This window comes from Microcebus murinus, chromosome 7 (genome assembly GCF_040939455.1).
Source record: "Microcebus murinus isolate Inina chromosome 7, M.murinus_Inina_mat1.0, whole genome shotgun sequence".
In the NCBI taxonomy this organism is placed as follows: domain Eukaryota; kingdom Metazoa; phylum Chordata; class Mammalia; order Primates; family Cheirogaleidae; genus Microcebus; species Microcebus murinus.
In genome coordinates this window covers 24,303,628-24,325,666 of record NC_134110.1, presented here as the reverse complement: position 1 = coordinate 24,325,666, position 22,039 = coordinate 24,303,628, and the positions used below count along the sequence as shown (strand labels likewise).

General features: G+C 45.9%; 1 protein-coding gene across 1 annotated transcript in view; it reads left to right on the top strand.

The window, feature by feature from the left end:
* Window positions 1-22,039, top strand: part of CYFIP1 (cytoplasmic FMR1 interacting protein 1) — a 94,993-nt gene that overhangs the window by 58,446 nt on the left and 14,508 nt on the right. The window contains 7 exon segments of the mRNA XM_020289139.2: window positions 411-507; window positions 1,618-1,694; window positions 1,808-1,916; window positions 3,307-3,426; window positions 7,314-7,513; window positions 14,819-14,906; window positions 20,890-21,033. Of these exon segments, the coding sequence (XP_020144728.1) occupies window positions 411-507; window positions 1,618-1,694; window positions 1,808-1,916; window positions 3,307-3,426; window positions 7,314-7,513; window positions 14,819-14,906; window positions 20,890-21,033 (835 nt within the window).

Sequence of the window (22,039 nt, the reverse complement as noted above, 5' to 3'; positions counted from 1 at the left end):
TTTTAGTAGAGATGGGGTCTTGCTCTTGCTCAGGCTGGTCTCAAACTCCTGAGCTGAAATGATCCGCCCACCTCAGCCTCCCAGAGTGGTAGCATTACAGGTATGAGCCACTGCACCTGGCCAATAACTCAGTTTTATTGTTAAAAAAAAAAAAATACCATGTACTTGTGATGAAATATTTTAAAGCCTGGTAAGTGACAAGGCAGGTAGATGGAGGCCCTCATCTGTGCGTGGCCTCAGGTGCGGCCACTAGGGGCTCTCCGCAGGAGAGTTTGGTGTTTGAAGTAAAAATAGATTTTCCTTTCATGAGAGTGAAAAATGGGAATTAAAATTCTTGTGGAGTTGGAGGCCATTAGAGCTGGGAGTCCGTGGAAGGGGAGCCGGGTGGTGACCGCTGCCACCCTCTGCAGGTACGTCCTCTACTCCCTGGACCTGTACAATGACAGTGCCCACTACGCGCTCACCAGGTTCAACAAGCAGTTCCTCTACGACGAAATCGAGGCAGAGGTGAGGGCCTGCGCATCCATGGCTTTTCATCTCCTTTAATTCAATTTCCTTCTTAATTTCTTTTCCCTCTGAGTGTTAAAGGAATTGCTCTTTCTTTAGAAAACAAGGCAGTGTAAACATGAAGCAGGGTTTTGGTGTGAGCCCCCTCTCTACACTCCCCTCTGTCACTACAACCTCTTCACATGACAGCTGTCATAAGCAGTTTCTGCGTCTTCACCTGTTTTCTGTTACAAACATGATCTTCGCACTGCACCAACCCATTCTGTCTCTAGTTTTGGGTTTTGGTTATTATAAATAGTACTTTGATGCTCTTCCTGACACATCACTTTTTATTTGCATTGGATTATTTCTTGAGGCCAGATTCCCACAAACGGAATTCTCAGGTCAGTATTCACATAGCTAAGGAGAGAAATCTTATTCTCTAGGGCATAAGAAAATTTTTAACCTTAACAAATTGCCAACTCCACCCCCTCATGAAAACCACCCAAAAGCAGTTCCTCAGGGAGGTCTCACGGGTCCCTGGACAATACAGGGTGGGTGGGGGCGGAGACATCCCTCCTGTCCCTGTCTGCCAGGCCCCTGGGTCCCAGGTCCCACTTGCCTTGGGCACAGATGTCCTTATGGGGGGCCTGCATGCCAGTCCCATCTGCAAGCGGGAGTCTGGGTTTCGGGGGTGTCTCCTGACTGACCTTGTACCCAGAGCACCCAGAACAGCCCACCCAGCTCCAAGGGAAGCCTGGGAGGTACTATGATGGAGGCACAGCTGGCGACAGGAGCTGCTCCCGGGTGGGGCCCCAGATGCAGTGCACAGTAGCCACCTGGAGCACATGGTGAGGGGAGACTCTTTCATATTCCCTTGAATTTAAAGGAGTAGGAACATTTTTCTCCCTCAGTAAGAATGTTTCTGGCATAATTTTCAATGGCTGTGTGGTGGTCACTCCTGGTCACACTGTAACTTATTGTGCTATTGTCAGACAGTAAGATAGTTTCTAGTTTCTTTTTTCTAATAAGATCCTCAGCTGTCTTAGCAGAAGATTGTGTTTTTCAAGTTGTGTTACTTAATCTTGGTTTAGGGACGCAATCTCTAACGTGCACTTTCTTTGTCTTCAGGTGAATCTATGTTTTGACCAGTTTGTTTACAAGCTAGCAGACCAGATATTTGCATATTATAAGGTGATGGCCGGAAGGTGAGTATGAGTGTCTGTGTGTGGGTTTGATGCAAAATCTTGGATAATTCAATCTGATGTTTCTGTGAAAATTTACAATGTGCAAAGAACGTCCTGTCTTCCTTCTGTACTAGTTTGCTTCTGGATAAACGGTTACGATCAGAATGCAAGAATCAGGGAGCCACGATCCACCTCCCACCCTCTAACCGCTACGAGACGCTGCTGAAGCAGAGACACGTGCAGGTGCGTCGGGCCCTCCCAGGTGTGCTGCACGTGGAGCACGCCTTGAAAGTGCTGGGATTTTCTTATGGCTGAGTAGGTTTTAAGAGGTATCAGTATGTTAAGTGACTGTGTGAGTGTCCTTATAAATGTATCAAGCTTTTAAAGGCAAACAGTTTCTATTTGATAACCTCAAACACACAGGGAGACCTTGAGCACTCTGTACCTGCCCTGCCCGGGCTCCTGGGGCAGGTGTGGCCCAATGGGGTCGGCCCTTCTCCAGGAGCCCAAAAGCCAGAGCTTAGAAAGAATGAGCCGCACTCCTCAGCTCGGAGTGTCAGAGATGGGCTTTAACTGGTCAGTCTCAGACGCTGGCTCTCCTGGCCAGCATGATTTAAAGATACACAGTGCTAATTTTTTGTGGTATTTTTAAAAACGATATAAAATCACCAAAAAGGGGGGAAATTATGGAAAGCTGTAGAGAAAGTTTCATTTAATTCTACTCTCTATCTACAGATAACCACCATGCACATTTTGGGGGACTTTTCTCACAAGGGCTTTGCAATATTATTTTTATTTTTATTTATTTATTTATTTTTGAGACAGAGTCTCACTTTGTTGCCCAGGCGAGAGTGAGTGCCATGGCGTCAGCCTAGCTCACAGCAACCTCAATCTCCTGGGCTCAAGCAATCCTACTGCCTCAGCCTCCCGAGTAGCTGGGACTACAGGCATGCACCACCATGCCTGGCTAATTTTTTTCTATATATATATTTGGCCAATTAATTTCTTTCTATTTATAGTAGAGACGGGGTCTTGCTCTTGCTCAGGCTGATTTCGAACTTCTGACATCCAGCAGTCACGCCTGGCCTGCAATATTTTTATGTTGTTGAAATGTTATTGAGGAATACATGTGTTCTTAGGACTCTAAGGTAGAGATGAAGTAGTTTTATTTGTCATTGTAACACATGTGCAAAATCAGACACACCAGGCCACTCTGTGTCGTGGGTGGCTGGTCCTGGACACTATTACAAAGGGTGTCATTGTTGACAGACCCAGATTCTCCAGGGCCTCTAGGGGGGGTTGGGGTTTTAGCCCATGTTTTAAGTGCAAATTCAATGCAAATAACACTACTAAAGTGCTTTATGGCTTTGTAGAATTTCAGCTCGAGGAAAGTAGGGTAAATACTGAAGAGTTATCACACACACACACACACACACACACACACACAATTTCATCTAAAATGTTTAAATTTCTGCCATATCCTTCTACAAATAAATTTTGTTTGTCTTTTGAAATAGGATTCTGGGTTGTTTTTTATGTTTTTTATGTTTTTTGCTTGTTCATTTGCCTTTTGTTCTTCATAAGTTTTTGAGTTCACTCTTATCCTGCTGTCCCTCACTCCTGCCTCCCCCAGCTCCTGGGCAGGTCGATAGACCTCAATCGTCTGATCACTCAGCGGGTCTCAGCAGCCATGTATAAGTCCCTGGAACTGGCGATTGGACGGTTTGAAAGTGAAGACTTGACATCAATAGTTGTAAGTACTGGAACTAATTTTACTTGTCCTTATTGATAAATTGAACTAATGGTAGGTCCAATTCTTTTATAGATACTAAAAATGTGCACTAATTAAACCTGGCATATCTTGAGTCTCTTCTTTAGCATCTATTTTTAGTATTCACAATTCTAAATTGACTTTAAAGAACAAATAATACCATTGTTGAATAAATTGTACCTAACTACAGCAAAAGATAGCAGAGTACTTAACGTGCTTACATTTTAGTAGTAATGAGCTAATAGATAAAAATTTTTAACTTTTTATCACAGTAATCTCAAAAAGATGTACATTTTTGGAAATGAACCTAATGTGATAAAATTTTTACAAAGAAATCTGCAAATTCCATACAAAGAAAGGGTGATGAGTAAATTAGGAATAAGCATTTCATCGATTTGCTGGACATACTTCTCAGACGTAATGGTTTCGCTCGGATTCAGAAAGCTGTAGAGAGGATCAGACCCGCAGCAGACCACCAAACAGTAACCATGACCTTTTTTTGGTGCAAGTTTGGCTTTGGGAAGTGCTTTGGAGCTGCTTCTCCGTCCAGCTACTGAGCTGGTCGTCAGTCGTACAAATTCCACTTTTCATCGTACGTCACAATCCAATCAAGAAATGGTTTGTTGTTTCATACAAGAGAAGATGACACTTCAAAACGATTTTTCTTTTTGATTTTTGGTCAGCGCATGTGGCACCCACTTATCAAGCTTTTTCACCTTTCCAATTTGCTTCAAATGCCCAATGATAGAATGGTCAACCTTCAGTTCTTCGGCAATTTCTCGTGTAGTCGTAAGAGGATCAGTTTCGATGACTGCTCTCGATTGGTCTTTGTGAATTTCTGGTGGCCGGCCACTGCGCTCCTCATCTTTGAGGCTCTCGTCTCCTTTGCAAACCTTCTTGAACCACCACTGCACTGTACATTCCTTAGCAGTTTGTGGACCAAATGCATTGTTGATGTTGCCAGTTGTCTCTGCTGCTTTATGACCCATTTTGAACTTGAATAAAAAATTGCTCAGATTTGCTTTTTGTCTAACATCATTTCCATAGTCTAAAATAAATATAAAATAAACAGCAAGTACTAAGTCATTAGCAAAAAAACATAAAGCAAGAACTGTGTATTAAAATGGTGTATAACATAACCACATTTATTTAAGAATGTATTCCAACATCAAATGGCAAATTTCAACAATGCTAAAACCACAATTACTTTTCCCCAGCTCCGCTGATCCCTGGTCCTCCCCTGGCTCTGGACCACAATATCTTTGAATCTTTACGAATTAATGTCAATTCAGAGCCAGTGTCCAGTAGTCCTGAACGGACTGGTCGGTCATTGCGATAAGTAGCTGCTTGTCCATTTCCATTGGGGGAGCGTAGGAGGAAGATTTACATTATGCGTTTCTGTTAGTGTCAGAAGAGCCTTCCTCCTCTTCATACATGGAGCTCTGGGTCTGGGAACTAGTTGAGGAGCACAGATTTCTTTTGTGATGATTTAAGTCACACTTGTGTTCAGTTGACCTAGAGCTTGCTTTACCCTTTATCCAGATCAAATAAGACTTTCGAAGGCTGATTGTTGTTCCAGCCCTGGGAATACCATGATCCATTAGCCAACGCCAAGATCTCTGTGGGCAAAGCCATTTGAACACACTTTGGCTGAGCTGCCCATGACTTGGCCCCACTGAATTTGGGGAGCCTGGGTTGATGGCTCCAGCTTCTGCTGTCATTCATGGCCTGCAGAGAATAATTTCCACAGAGCTCTTCAAGGATGCTGAGATGAGAGAAAGTTCGATGGGGCTAGAACAGTTGGCCCTGCAAAGTCCAGATTGGAATGAATCAAAATCCCCTTCTGAGAGAGGTGCATGCGGGAAAAGCTACTGGGGCTACCATGCAGGCTGGTGATGGTTAGGGGTTTTGGGGTGAAGAAGAATGCAGGCAGAGTTAGGAGAGGGGAGCAGGAGAGACAGATTCTAGAAAGCAGGAGCTGTTGTTGTTACCGGTCCTGGCCAGCCCCTGTCACCCCCAGAGCGTGAGAGAGTTTTTTTCACATAGCAGTTGAGCATAGGTGAGGATCGTGGCCCAGTCCCGTTCAGATGTGTTATGCAATAAAGACACTGTAAGTGCACAGTAGTGTCCCTGCAGTCAACAAGAGCATGACAGAAAGATTTCTGTAAAACTCAGGAAAACTATAACCTAATCTTTCAAAACATGCTAAAAGAAATTAAGAAAGTGTAGTTGCTGTGAAAGAATAACATAACTCAGAATTTTTGGAAATCTAGAAACAAGATGATGGCAGAAAAGAAAGCTTTGATGAATAGATGATGGAACTGATGAAAGAATTAAAAACTAAAGAAAAAATTGTTTCAAAAATGAAGACTACACCAGAAAGAACATAATGGATGGTGACTTTAAGAGAAATAAAATGAGGAAAATTTTTAAAATCAAGAGGAAATAAAGACAGAGAAAAAGAACTTGAGAGAAGATGATATGGAAGATAGAAAACAAAGATCCAACATGCATATCATAGAGGTCCCTGAAGGAGAAAACCAAAGCAACAGAATGGAACAAAGATTAAAATGTGTTTTTCAAGAAAACATTGATAAAAGAAAATTCGAAAGTATATATTAAAAGCATATATCATCTACTCTAGGAAAATTGACCCAAACTGGCCAACACCAGGAAATATTGAAGTAAAAGAACTTTAAAGAGAAGAAAAATTCCTTTGGCTGGCTGAGCAGAGCAGTCAGGAAAAGATGATCCACTTTCCTTAGCCCTTTGCCAGACCTGAGGAAAGGAAGTGTGAGCAAGGATTTTATAGCAGCCAAATTGATCTTCTGAGAATAGAGGCTGAAGACAGATGGTAATGAACGTGCAGGGACTCAGGAAAATTGTTGCTTACTGGAGAATAAGCTTTAGCCAGAAGTGCGGGGCGTGGGGGCCTCAGCAGGGTGTGTGCCGGGCACGGGCAGGGGCAGTGCTGGCCTTGGGAACGCCTCTCTGCCGGGGAGCGGGGCTCTTCAAGTTCTTCCCCGGAACCAAATAGGCTGGGCCCCAGAGACGCAGGGCCACCTTTCTTCCCAAGCGTGGTTTGGGACAGGGCCTTGGTGTTTTAACTGTTACTGGCCAATATGATTTTGATTAAAATCCTTGGTTGAGGCTCTGACCCAGACCAGTGCTATTCGATAGCAGTGTAATGCAAGCCAGATCCATAATTTGAAATTTAATCTCAGTCACGTTAGAAAAGGAAAAAGAAACAGGTGGAATTATTTTTATTAATGATATATATTTTAATAACCATATATATTCCCAAATTACCAGTCAATGTGTTATCCCTACGGCAGTGTTATTGAGAGAGATTTGACGTGCCGTCTCATGCTGACTTGGAGGTCTGGCGTGTGCGCCACACTCGGCACGTCTCAGGCGGGAGCAGCCGTGTTCCCAGCGCTGGCTGCCGCCGCGTGCGAGGCGAGTTTCGTGGGCAGGCGGCGTGAGGGTTTGCAGGGCCTGTGAGGATGTGCTTTTAAATCACTCCCAGGAAGCTGCCCCAGCCCCACACCTGAGGAAGCGGCTGCCGGCTGAGCTGCGCAGCGGACTCGAATGGTGTGCTGGGAGGTGACCTGTGGACTTGCTGGAGGTGACTGTAGTAGAGAAAGGACAGTGGCCCAGTGGGGGCAACCGCAGCAAGGAAGGAGTGCTTCAGGGACAGTGTGGAGGGTACGAATGGAGGCAAGCTCCCACCCCCTGCCAGAGCTCACCCTCCCTGGCAGCCACCTCAGTGCAGCCCCGCCAGGACTGCGGGGCCTGGGTGCGGATGGAGGTGCTCCTTCCCGCCTGGCCCAGCTGTGTCCCCGCACCATGTCTTTGTGGCCCCATAGGAGCTGGACGGCCTCTTAGAAATCAACCGCATGACCCATAAGCTGCTGAGCCGGTACCTGACACTGGACAGCTTCGATGCCATGTTCCGGGAGGCCAACCACAATGTGTCCGCGCCCTACGGCAGAATCACCCTCCATGTCTTCTGGGAGCTCAACTATGACTTCCTGCCCAACTACTGCTACAACGGCTCCACCAACCGGTGAGCATGGCTGCCCCACCCCACTGGCCTGCTGGGTCATTGTCCCCCACCTCCTTCTGCTCCCCATTATTTCCCAGAAGCAGAGTACCTGGGGCTCCTGGGGCTCTTTGGTAGCAGGTGCAGCCCCAGGCCAGCCCTCAGGCAGGTAGCATGGCCTTGCACGTGGAGAGGGAGTGACTGGGCCAGGGTGGGAGCCGGGTCGGGGAGCCACGGTTCCTACACACGGCGGTTGCTGTGGCTCAGCACGGAATCTTGTGGTGCATGTGGGGCATGATCATGTGTTTCCCCACGATCCCACTAGGTGTGGTGAATGCTCCTGTTCGCAGACTGGCACGATGCACCTGGTGGCTGTTCCCAGGGCCTCATGTAGTTGGGATTTATTTATTATTTGCTTGCTTGTTTGTTATCAGCAAAGATTCAGGGACTCTAACCCAACTTGGGCAGCAGGAGGCTCCTGGACACGTTGGGTGCTCCCCACGCAGGCTGCTTTGGTCTTGCCCAGAACACAGTCTCACACGTGTCACTCTCCAGGAGACCCAGAGTTGCTGTCTGGGGCACACCTCTTGGGCAGGCATGCAGTGACCTGATCCTGCTGGTGGCCTGGGGCCCAGGGACACCTGAGGTGCCCTAGCTTGTCAAGGGGCATTCCACCCTCCAGAAGAGCTCTGGTTTACCCGGGCAACCTCTACCTTCCATTGTATTAGTACAAGACATTACATCCATATTTTTCACAAGTCTTCCAGTGGAGACATTAAAGGTTCAATGTCTGGAAAGGGCATTTTAAAGCAGGATTTTGTGAAAACACACTACATGTTGAAACCTGAGAAGACACACAAAATCATGACACCCATAATTTTAATTCCATGCCTAAAGATTTTCTGAGAGCTGCTTGAGATAAGAACTTTGCTTGTGGCTTGGCATTATTTCCCATTTCCTTATTTCTTCTTCTTCTTTTTTTTTTTGAGACAGAGTCTCACTCTGTTGCCTGGGCTAGAGTGCCGTGGCCACGCATCAGCCTAGCTCACAGCAACCTCAAACTCCTGGGCTCAAGCAATCCTTCTGCCTCAGCCTCCAGAGTAGCTGGGACTGCAGGCATGTGCCACCATGCCCGGCTAATTTTATATATATATTTTTAGTTGGCAAATTAATTTCTTTCTATTTTTAGTAGAGACGGGGTCTCGGTCTTGCTCAGGCTGGTTTCGAACTCCTGACTTTGAGCATTCCTTCCGCTTCGGCCTCCCAGAGTGCTAGAATTGCAGGCGTGAGCCACTGCGCCCTGCCTCCAATTTCCTTATTTCTGATTAAAGAGTTTGCCTGGTGGCCTGGGTGGTCTGTGACTGGGCTTTAACCTGCGTGGCTGACAAATGTGTGACAGTGCTGTAGCTGTGGAAAGAAGCCAGCAAATGGCATTTCCTCAGTGCCAGAGTCAGGATCCTTTGACAAGAGACCACAGGCAGGGGTATGAGTCCTCGCTGTGACGTGGGTGGAGCCAAGGGCTGCACCTCTCTTCATCACTGTTCATGGTGACTTCCATCCCTGGGTTAATGTGCCGGCTGCCACTGTCTACTGACTATTTTTCTGTTTGTAATTTAGCAGTAATTTATAGGGAAGTAATTTGAGACTGTAAATAAACTGCTTCTCTTTCAAATTTGACCCATTCGTTTTAGCATCTGTTGATTCTTGCCCAGGTTGGTGTCACAGTGGTGGTTTACAATTCCTTCATTCCCCCTACAGATGTTAGTTGGCATTCCACTGTAGGTGTTAGCATATGTTTATTATTTGTTTATTATCAGTAAGGACTCGGGGATTCTAACTCGGTTATAATCTGTTACTATTGTTAGTCGACTTTTGAGGCTCAGGTCAGCCCAGTTTGAGGCAGGGGCAACCCCAGATGGGGTCCTGTCTCCTTGGGCCCGTTGCCATTGTTCTTTCAGCACTACCCTAACCTCTGCACCACGAGATGTTCCAGGCCCGTCTTGCATTCCTCCCTTCGATCCCTGGGTTCTGCCGTTTCTCCAAGGATTCCCTTTAGAGGACAGTGATATTTAAGAAGTCAGTCTGGGCATAGGTGTGCTTATTGCCACTGAGGTGTCACTATTTCTAGACCCTTTTGGTGGTCAAAGCTGGGAATTATTTGCACTATACTGGATTGGTTTCCTGGGGACACCAGTCATACTGGATTAAGGGCCTATCCTACTACACCAATGTGACCTCATCTTAACGAACTACAACTGCAATGACCCTATTTCTACATAAATTCATATTCTGGGGTGCCAGGGGTGAGCACTTCAGCATATCTTTTTTGGAGACACAGTTCAAACATAGCGCATGCGCACGTGTATGTGTGTGTGTGTTTCTGTATTGCTATTTGTATGTTAAAAACATGAGTTCGTACTATCTCTAGTTCAGGTTCATCACTGCAGAGTTCATTCCAGTCTTCTCTCTTCCCATTTTTCCCACTTCCTTAAGCACTGAGAATCCTTGTTTCATTACTCTTAGTACATTTATTCATTTGCAAAATTGTTTACAATTTTCTCACTGTCAGGAAAACACAAAAAGTAGTTTGAGAATTGCTCATCCTTACCACTGTGAAATGTAAATCTGTCAACTATATAGTTCAGTATTTGTTTTCAATTTTTTTGTCTTTAGACTGAGAGTATATAGTCAAAATACTGTGTTTAAAAGTTACTGGGATGATGGAGTAACAGGATCTGTATGTATTATTTCTTGAATGAGTGAAAAACTGGACAAAATAGATGAATCAACTCTTTTTGAACATTGTACATTTCCCCCGAGACAAAGGAATCAAATGAGATGAGCCCTGTGATCTCCCTGGCTTTCTACGTGGAATTATTTTCTGGACCAAGTACAGAGGCAGTCCAAGTACAACTTAGAGGTCTTCGGTAGTAGAGGAGACAGATTCGAATTTGGGGAAGCTGAGACAGCTGGAATTTGCAGGGTGGAAGTACAGCAGAGGAAGGAGCTTTGCAGAGAAACTATTGCTGACACCAGCATAGACCATGGCTGCCCCTCAGTTGCACCTGTGCTGGCAGCCGTAAGCTGAGTAATTCCCAGAGCTCACAGAGGGCCAGGAATCATCTGGGTTCCAACCAGCAAGAGTGGAGACACCCCACTGAACACCCAGGCATGTAATAGAGGTGCCAGAAGGGTCTTACTATAGTAGTAGGGCTAAACCAACTCTAGGGTATCGAATATTTTACCTACCGCTAGAAATGCTAAAAACAAATTGTGAAAGGATCCATCTGATTCACAAGTAACTTAATTGCCTGCCCCCCCAACCTCAGTACTCTAAAAAGACAGTAATAAAGTCAAGACACTCAATGACATGACATTACCATGCCCAGCACCCAATTATTAGATATGCCAGAACCAGGGAAATGTGACCCATAACCAGGAGAAAAATCAATCAGTAGAAAACAGACAGAAATGACAGCGATGATGGAATTAGCAGACAAGGATGTTGATACAGCAATTGTAAGTATGATCTAGGAGTCAAAGGAAAACCAACACAAGGCAGAGATAAATGGATGTTATATAAAAGAACAAAATGAATCAAAGCTGAAAAATGTGTATCTGAAATGAAAAATTCACTTGGGCTGAATATCAGATTAAACTTTGCAAAACGTTTGATGAATTTGAAATTATAACAATGGAAAATATCCGAACTGAAGCACAGAGAGGGGGAAAAAATGATGAAAAAAATGAGAAGAGCCTCTGAACTGCAGGGCAGTATCAGGTGTTCTGATGTGCTTATAATTAGAACCCTAGTAAAAGGTTATGGGTGGGCAGAAAATAATATTTGAATATTAATGGCCTAAAATTTCCAAATTTGATGAAAACTATATACCTATGTATACAAGAATCTCAGCGAACTTCAGGCAGGATAAACAAACACAAAGGAAGGTCACTCCTGTGCCCGGCACTGATTAGGGTCATAATAAAGTGAAAACTGAGTCTAAAATTAGCTGAGAAATAATAGAGTGGGGACCTAGTATGTTGGTGCTGAACCCTAGTTTTCCCATTCGAGGATTGCAATGAGCTTACCAAACTGCAAAGTCTGAGGGCACAGCCCTCCACAAGACTGCTTTCACTGCAGACATCAGCCACAAGTTTGGGGTCCCCAAGGCCACCCTCACTTCTGACCAGCTGGCTACAAATTCATGGACTTCCCTCTTCCAGCCCCAGAGGTGGAAGACTCCCACACTCACTTAGCACACTGTGCTTACCATTACAGTTAATTGTAGCAAAACGATACACACTAGGACGCACAGGGTGCAGTCTGGGAGGGCGCCACACATGGAGCTTCCCCTGTCCTCAGGGATGCGTCTCCCTCCCAGCATCAAGGTCAGACAGTGCTTGAAGAGGACAGTCACCCTGGGGCTCAGTTGAGCTTTGGTGTCCAGAGTTTTTGTTGGGGCTTCGTTACATAGGCAGGATTGACTGAGTCATGGACCACGTGACAGAGCTCAGCCTCCAACCTCTCCACGCCAAGTTCACGAGGCCAACAGCCCCAGCCCTCTAGTCACACGGGTGGTATAAACACAGGTGTGGTCCCAGGGCCTCTCCATAAGTAACAGAGGCACTCTTGTTGTGAAGACATTCCAAGGGTTTAGAGCAGGCGTCCTCAAACTACGGCCCGCGGGCCCACAGGTGTTTTTGCCCATTTTTTTACTTTAAGATATGTGCAGTGTGCATAGGAATTTGTTCATAGTTTTTTTGTTTTGTTTTGAGACAGAGTCTCACTTTGTTGCCCAGGCTAGAATGAGTGCCGTGGCGTCAGCCTAGCTCACAGCAACCTCAAACTCCTGGGCTTAAGCAATCCTACTGCCTCAGCCTCCCGAGTAGCTGGGACTACAGGCACATGCCACCATGCCCGGCTAATTTTTATATATATTTATTTATATATATATATACACACACACACACACATATTAGTTGGCCAATTAATTTCTTTCTATTTTTTATAGTAGAGATGGGGTCTCGCTCAGGCTGGTTTTGAACTCCTGACCTTGAGCAATCCACCCGCCTCGGCCTCCCAGAGTGCTAGGATTACAAGCGTGAGCCACCGTGCCCGGCCTATAGTATTTTTTATTTTATTTTTTTTTTATTTTTTTAATTTACCTCCAAGGTTCTGCTTGAAATATAGTTTTTTTTTAAACTATAGTCCAGCCCTCCAACGGTCTGAGAGACAGTGAACTGGCCCCCTATTTAAAAAGTTGAGGACCCCTAGTTTAGAGGGTGCCTCCCAGAGCTGGGGTGAAAGCCCAGCCAAATCCTTCTACCCAGGAATCAATAAATATCTAAATTTGGTAAACCAAAAAAAGTTGTGGAAGTGTATTGTTTAAAATTATCGAATAGGCCAGGCCTGGTGGCTCACGCCTGTAATCCTAGCATTCTGGGAGGCCGAGGCGGGCGGATTGCTCGAGGTCAGGAGTTCAAAACCAGCCTGAGCAAGAGTGAGACCTCATCTCTATATAAATAGAAAGAAATTAATTGGCCAACTAATATATATAGAAAAAATTAGCCAGGCATGATGGCACATGCCTGTAGTCCCAGCTATTTGGGAGGCTGAGGCAAGAGGACTGCTTGAGTCCAGGAGTTTGAGGTTGCTGTGAGCTAGGCTGATGCCACAGCACTCACTCTAGCCTGGGAAACAAAGCGAGACTCTGTCTCAAAAGAAAAAAAAAATATATATATATATATATTTATTTATATATATATATAAAATACATTTGTTATATACATGTATATTGATTGAAATTTTTAATGACATTATAGGGAGTAATTACTTTGAAAGTTTTATATCTCAACTATATTATAGACAAAATAAGGCCTTTAAAATTTAAAAGGCACTTTGAACATTCTTTGGGAAAACATATTGTGCTCTAAGCAGACGTAGAAAAAGCTTCTGTCAGATGAGTGTGTGTCTCACTTTGTTGCTTGGCTCCCTTTAGTTGATTTGTGCTGAGATTTTCAATTTGCTGTCTTTTCCCACCCTGGTCCGGGTCAGAGGTGGACGGAGGCCAACTTGTGGGTACAGTGTTGGCCGTGTGATGTTCTCAGGGGCACCCCACAGTGTGAGCTGTGTCTGGGAGCTTCTGGGGAATGGGGTTCTCTCTTCTGAGCATGGCTCTGACATTGGTGCCTCTTGATGGAATGCCCTTCCTGGAGTGGCTATGTGAACATACACAGCACATTTTCATATACAGACACACACGCATATACACAGGCAAATGTATACACAAATAGACACACAGAGACAGACACACACCCCTCCAACACCAAGGGTGGTGGCATGCCAGAGATGCTAATTTATTGACAGCACGGTAATCCAGGATCCTTTTGGAGAAAAGCACACACAAGGAGGGAAACGTGCGATTTTCTGCTAGGGCACTAATTTAGGTGACTTGGAGGCCTGCAGTTGATGGGTGCAGCAGCAATGCTGCAGTGGGTGGGAAGCAGCCCAGTGGATGCCCTTCTGCCCCGTGCATCCTGTCTGCATTAGTGCTGCTGCCGTACGGGCTGCTGGGCTCCCTTCAGACATGCAACGTTTTCTGTGACAGCAGTGTTTGGACAAACGCATTGTTTTTTTATTTCCTAAAGTGCAGTTATGAGTTGATCAAGTTCTTAGAGTTAAATAATTAGCAGATCCAGGTGTTTTTCTTTATTATAATTCTTTGCAAAAGACTTATATGTTTAAATGAACCTTCCCAATTTGAAAGTGTGAACTGTGGTTTGATGTTTCTGCCTGAAAACTTAAGCATTTGATTTTAAATGGCCCCTAATCCATTATCAAGACACAGTCTCTGGACTAGACAAGTATGGTCATAAATACTTCAGTTTGTTCCCCTGTGGTACCCCCTGACCAGTGATCTGAGTAACTGGGATGTCACTATTCTTGCAGGCTAGAGTCCCCACTGTCATTGCAGTGTCCAGGGGTGCAGCAAAGCCCGGTGTTACCAGTTATCCAAGCATTGGGTTAGGCTCGAAGCAGTTCTGGTACCAACAGACCAGACTCCTTCCCTGAGTGTGGAGACTCTGTTTACAGGTTGAAGGATAACAGGTGTCCCCACTGTGGCTCTTGAGCATTGGGTACATTATCATATTTCTGAGAATTATATCTAATTCAGTCTGTGGTTTTTAATTTGTTAGAATTTCCCTATTTGATGATTATATCATTGACTGGGATGAAGCTTTAATAAATGGGTCATGGAAAAGTTCTGAATTTTAAAGAACGACCATTAAATTTGGTTTTCTTCTTTTTAAAAAACCTTTCTTGTTTAGGTTTGTTCGGACAGTATTGCCATTTTCTCAGGAGTTTCAAAGAGATAAGCAGCCTAACGCACAACCCCAGTATTTGCATGGATCCAAGGTAGGTTCTCTTGTGTTTGTGTTACAATATTTAAGTTCATAGCGAAACATATTTTTAATTTAAATCAGTTTAGTTGCAATGACTTAAATGTATCCTGCCATGTATAAAATGTTGTTTTTTTCTGTCCATTCCATTATCATCTTCCTGAAAAGTAGCAGTAATTTAAAATAGAAACTAATCACCCCCAAAAGCCTGTCTCTAGAATTAGCTTGTAGTTAACTCTGGCCTCGTGGCAGGGCTCTGGCCAGATCTGGCTTCATCCTGGCTCTAAAATAAATGAGATCATTGGGAGATGTGAAAGTTTTAAAACATTGAGGCAAGAAAGCGTGTGGAAGAGGCTCAAGCGCATTCCTGAGGTGGGGCCGGGACAGCTGTCCAGGGGTGATGCCCGAAGGCAGGCGCTGAGGGGCAAGGTGGGTGCGGAGGAGACCGACAGCCGCAGCGGGAAGGCTAGACGTCAGCTGGTGAGCGACACCCCAGAACGCTGTGTCCGAGCTCTGTAGATAGGACAGATGTCCACGCAAGGGAAGGATGGATTGACAAGTCTCAGTGTCCTTAAGGGTTAGTTGTCTCAATATTTCAAGCATTCTTATGATTCAGTAAGGAAAAGGTAAACACTCTGTAGCAACAAACAAGACAGATGAACTGAGCAGACACTCCACAAACACATAGTAAAAAGTAAAAGTAGGTATCTAGCCTCAGCCGTGACTGCAAAGTAACGACAGGATAAGAATTATCTCGCCCATCACACAGGAGTAGGTTAAAGCACGCAGCTGCTTCTGTGAAGGCTGGCACTGCCGTCCTTGCTGCTGGCGGGAGTGTCCCGGACCGCAATGCTGGGGGCAGGCCGCCAGCACTCAGCAGCGTGTCAGTGTCCTCACTGGTGGGGAGCTGAAGACTTAAGGAAATGAGACAAATGCAAAGCAAGTGAGGTGTCTCAGAGCGATCATAGGACGTCGTCCTTCCTGGATGCCGGATGCCGGAGCCACGACGGGGAGGGCCTGGGCCCTGCTGCCGCCCCACTCGGCCTGCACCTGGGCACTGGGCATCTCAGGGCACCAGTTGGGTCGGAGGAGTGGAAAAGATGTTTCTAACGAATTCCTTTCTGGCCCTCTGTTCTTCAGAGAGCTGTTCCTTTCAGCTCTTGGTGCCTGCCTTCTTCTCCCTGCAGGCAGTGGCTTGATCTTGGCCGAGGAGGGAGCGTTTGCGCCTTAGAACGGGACAGACAGCCCAGTCAGGACGCTGGCTCTTTGAAGTGACAGATATCGCACACACTGCCATGCCCTCCACCCTTTGGTGAGAGCGAGTGGCAGGCTGCGGATGGTCTTTTCAATGTGACTGAGTGTCCCTGAGCAGGAGAGGGGGCCTCTTTTCAATGTATGTGGACCGTGGGCAGCGATGTGACGAAGGGAGTGTGAGACTCCTCTTGGGGAAGTGGGGCCCAGGTGGGGTGAGGGTGACACTGCAAAATTATGTTCTCTTTAGTTTTCTAGAAGTTGATTTATTTTTTAGCAGCTCTATGATGGCAATTAAAAAAATCCACTTAAGCTACTCCGTAAGGGTGCCGATGTTTGAAGGTAGTGGGTTGTTTTACAAATTTGAGATTAAAGGCTAGCAGGGGGCAGCCTTGCCTCCCTGTGGAGGCCATTGGGGCAGGGACAGAGAGAGAAGTGTTGGGCTGGGAGCCTCCCCGACACATGGTCCCTGGGGGTGCTGATGCCGGGAGACGCTGGGACAGTGACATTGTCCCTTCCAGAGACCAGCCTCTCAAAGATGTGCTGCCTCTCAAACCCTCCTCCATCCTATGGCAATACCCAAAGCCCATAGGATGTGAGTGGCATTGGGTCATTCTGGGCTTCCTACACCTGTGCGTGACCTCTAGGAGACTGTCGGACAGGTAGCCAGGTGCCAAGAAGGTTGTGACCCGGCCTCACCTGGGCAGCATGTGTGGTACAGCTGCTGGGAGCTGCTCTCACCTGAAACCCTGTGGTGGTTGGAGGACTCGGCTCCACTCCACCCGACACCTAACTCACACAGTCCTCGGAAGGGTTGAAGAAGGATTGAGGCGGACTTTTATGATATAATGTTATATGCAAATTAAAAGAATATTCTTAAAAACGATTAGAATAAGTGCTCTGATGCCTCCTTTCTGGAAGTCAAATGTGGTGTTTTACTCCCTTAGAACTAAGTTAACTTTTGTGCAGTTTTACAAGATAGGACTAGAAAGTTAGGAGCATAAAATAAAAATTTCTTGGATCTCTGAACTAAAAGATTTGCTATGGGCTTGGCTTGACACTGAAATTTTTTTTTTTTTTTTTTTTTTGAGACAGAGTCTCACTTTGTTGCCCAGGCTAGAGTGAGTGCCGTGGCGTCAGCCTGGCTCACAGCAACCTCAATCTCCGGGGCTCAGTGATCCTACTGCCTCAGCCTCCCGAGTAGTTGGGACTACAGGCATGCGCCACCATGCCCGGCTAATTTTTTGTATATATATTTTTAGTTGGTCAATTAATTTATTTCTATTTTTGGTAGAGACGGGGTCTCGATCAGGCTGGTTTTGAACTCCTGACCTTGAGCGATCCGCCCGCCTCAGCCTCCCATAGTGCTAGGATTACAGGCGTGAGCCACCACGCCCGGCCGACACTGAAATTTTTAATCCCTCTTTGAGGCATGACCACAGAATAAGTTTCTGTGACGCACTGATGAAGAGAGAAGAGTTTGAGGGGAGGAGGAGCAGGGCCATGAGTCTGCGCCCTTCCCCACCCAACCGAGTCCGGCGAGGGTGACTGCAGGGGCAAGGGGCTGAGTCGACCCTCCACCGGCATCGGGCTGTGTGGGTGGCACGCCAGGGAGGAGACCCGTGTGCGGGTGGTTTTTGTGATCCCAGGACAGCACAGCTGTGTCTGTTCTTATGGTCCAAAGTTCATCTGTGTGTTCCTCACGGTGTTAAAGGCCCTTAAGACACATTTTTATTCCCCAGGAATGCAGGGAGGTGACATTTTGTCTGCTCCCAGTAAGACACAGACGTGAGCCCACAGTGCCAGGAGTTCCGGGCCCAAGTTTGTCACTGTAACAGATTTCAGCCTCAGTTTGAGAAAATTATGTTTGTGTCATTCTTATGACCTAAACCAGTGATTTTTTGTTATTAATAGATTGGACTCTTTTATACAAGTGACCCTAACACTGACTGCTCATCTTATGCATATTATACGACACTTTTGTGAGAACCCTTCCACCCCCTCCCCAAAAAAGCCCAAATGCCAAAACAGGATGTCAGAGTTGTGTGTTCAAAACAGCCTTGCGAGCGAGACCCTGTCTCTACTATAAATAGAAAGAAATTAATTGGTCAACTAATATATATAGAAAAAATTAGCCAGACATGGTGGGGCATGCCTGTAGTCCCAGCTACTCAGGAGGCTAAGGCAGGAGGATTGCTTGAGCCCAGGAGTTTGAGGTTGCTGTGAGCGAGGCTGACGCCACGGCACTCACTCTAGCCTGGGCAACAAAGCGAGACTCTGTGTCAAAAAAAATAAAATAAAACAAAAAAACAAAACAAAAAAAAACCCAGCCTTGCTACTCATGAGCACTCATGTACGTCAGATGTGGTTTATTCAGCTGCAGTGTCATGTATCGTATCTGTGTGATGATGGAAGGAGCCCAGTTCGAAAAACTGATTAGTTCTTTCTTTATGAACAATGAATGAGGGCTAGTGTCTTGTGGGAATAAAATTGATAGAGTTGAGTGACCTGTTGTTTATGACAATGTTATCTTTTTAGTGGTGGTTTTTTTTTTTTTTTTTTTTTTACAACAAAGTCTTGCTCTGTTGCCCAGGCTAGAGTGCAGTGATGTCAGCCTAGCTCACAGCAACCTCAAACTCCTGGGCTCAAGTGATCCACCTGCTTCAGCCTCCTGAGTAGCTTGGACTACAGGCACATGCCACTACACCTAGGGTTTTTTTGTTTTTTTTTTTAAGGGTCTTTCTCGCTCTTGCTCAGGCTGGTCTTGAACTCTTGAGCTCAAGTGATCCTCCCTCCTTGGCCTCCCAGAGTGCTAGGATTACTAATGGCATGAGCCACCTCACCTGACACTGTCTTTTTGGTTCGTGGTAATGTCACCACTTCAGGGAATGCCTGCTTTCAGTAAAACACTCTCTTAAGCACATTCCTGAAATTCTTTTTCCTGTAAGAGAAATAAGATTGTCCTTGATTGATGAACGAAGACAAATGTAAAAGAGAACCCAAGTTGCACAGCCAGTGAGTCCAGAGCCAGCTGTCAGGGTGGCCGCCCACCTCCCACCCCCGGCTGTCAGACGAGCAGGGGTCTTTGGTCAGGCACCGGCAGCAGAGTCTTTCCCGACCTGAGCTGTGGGGCCGGGCGTGCAGAGCTTCCTCTGCCAAGTTTAAGTACTTGACACTGTGGTATTTGTAACCTTCCCCTTCTGAGTAGTTAGGTCACATCTGTTGTTTGTTACTCTGGCTGTGTTGACCCTGGGATGTGTCATCTTTGGTGTGTGCCTGGTCCACAGGGCAGCCGGGCAGCAGGCCAGGGCCACATGCTTGCTGAGTGACATCTCCTCTGACAGCTGCGCCCCAGCTGATCAGGGCAGCTCTGGGAATGAATTTCCTCGCCTGTAACACGAGCTCATTAGATTTCACTGGTGATTTTCATGTTTTTCTTTTCAAGCATTGAACCTATTCTCAAGCAAAATATCTTACATAAAATCCCAGCGTTGAAAGCCACAGTGGTGGAGCTTAGAGGAGGGGGGTATGTCTGAGCCAAGGACCTATATATGGTTAAGTCTGATGGGGTCGTGGGGCTTGGGTAGGGACAGGCACCTGGCAGGGTTTCCATGCCTTAATATTATTCAACTTGGTCAGTGGAATATATTATGATCAGTTTAGACTCAGACTGTATTTGGGAGGTTCCCATGCCCCAGCAACAGAGCTGCTATCCTAGCAAAAACTGATATAAGTTAAGCAAAAACTGATATAAGTTAAAGGAAAAGTGAACACCTCCACAGTTAGAGTTGAGGACTTCAACACTCTTCTCTCTCAGTGATCGGTAGAACAACTGGACACAATCAGCAATAGCAGAGGACTGAACGACACCATCAGCCAACAGGATCTGATTGACATGTAGAACGTTCCACCCCACAAGAGCAGGATACAGACTCTTCAAATGCCCACGGGACATTCACAACCATAGACCATATCCTGGGCCATAAAACAGACCTCAACAAAATTAAAAGAATTGCAATCATGCAGAGGGTGGTCGCTGACCACAGTGAACTCAAACTAGAAATCAGTAACAAAAAGAGGACAAGAAAATCTCCAAACACTTAGAAATTAGCACACTTCTAAATAATTCATGGGGAAAAGAGGAAGTTGCAAGGGAAACTGACATGAAAGAAATGCAAATATATAGCATATCAAAATTTGTGGGTGCAGTGAAGGAGGAGCTGAGCAGGAGATTTAGAGTACCAAATGGGGGTCTTCCCATTGTCACATTCTTAGATGAGCTTAGGGGTGTCCTTCTGCAGGAACCACCTTTCTCATCCTTCCATCCTGTGGGGGCTGCTCTCCCAGCTCCTGGGGCGCCCTGTACATCCCTAAGAAGGCAGCTCCTACTGTCCCGTCAGGGTCCGTCCTGGGACATCTCCCCTGGGAGGCAGGGTGATATTCAAAGGTGTGTTCATTTCTCATCCCAGACCTCAAGATGGCTTCTGTCAAATCGGCAGTTCAACAAATGTTGAAACACCAAATGGTTTTGTTTTCTTTTCCTATTTTAGCAAGTTTGCTTTTCATGACAGGTTGAACAGGTTTCATGACCCTAATCCCAGTAAGGGCAGTGTATTTTACAAGTAAATTCACTGGATCTCTTCACCAGAAGGTGTGTGTACTGTGTGTTGAAAGATCTTCATGCAATGATTCTTCATCTGCACGTGTGCCTAGGGACCATGTTGTAAACCCCGTCCCCTGTTCCCCAGGCTTTGAACCTGGCCTACTCCAGCATTTACGGCAGTTACCGGAACTTCGTGGGGCCTCCACACTTTCAAGTCATCTGCAGGCTGCTGGGCTATCAGGGCATCGCCGTGGTCATGGAGGAGCTGCTGAAGGTTGTCAAGAGCCTGGTGAGTGTCCCGGGTGTGAATTCACTGGGGTGGGGTAAGCTTCTCTCTTTGTCTGGACTGGCATCCCCTTACAGATGAATAGGTTCTATTTAGCTTCAGACCATTCTGAACATATATAGTTAGATATCTCCCTCATCTTTCCAAGCTCAAGTGAATGGATCTTGTCATTTTAACTGATTCCTAGAATTTTTAATTACCAAGATATTACTTTCCTTGTAAGACAATATAGTTGGCCCTCCAGATCTGTGGGTTCCACATCTGCAGATCAAAAATACTTGCTTAAAAAATTTTTTTAAACAGTACACTGTAACAGTTATTTACTTAGATTTACGTTATATTAGGTTATTATAAGTAATCTAGAGATGATCTAGAGTATATGGGAGGATGTGCATAGGTTATTTGTAGCTACTGGGACATTTTATAGCAGGGACATGAGCATCCACAGGTTTTGGTATCCATGGGGGGTCCTGGGACCAATTCCCCTTGGGTACTGAGGGAGGACTGTATTGCTTTTTTTTGTTGTTGTTGTTGCCCAGGCTAGAGTGAGTGCCGTGGCGTCAGCCTAGCTCACAGCAACCTCAATCTCCTGGGCTCAAGCGATCCTCCTGCCTCAGCCTCCCAAGTAGCTGGGACTACAGGCATGTACTACCATGCCCGGCTAATTTTTTGTATATATATTTTTAGTTGGTCAATTAATTTCTTTCTATTTTTAGTAGAGACGGGGTCTCGCTCAGGATGGTTTCGAACTCCCAACCTTGAGCAATCCGCCTGCCTCGGCCTCCCAGAGTGCTAGGATTACAGGCGTGAGCCACCGCGCCCGGCCTGTATTGCTTTTTATATACAGAAGTGGTCCCACCCCCCTAAAAGGACTGCTTTGCCCAGGACTCACAGGGGAGGACACCACAGAGGCCAGGCCAGTGTGCGAGGCCAGCTGCTCGTGTCGCTTTGAGTGCCAGTGGGCAAGTGTCTGGGAGGGAGAAGTTCTTCGAAGACTCCATTTCTGTTT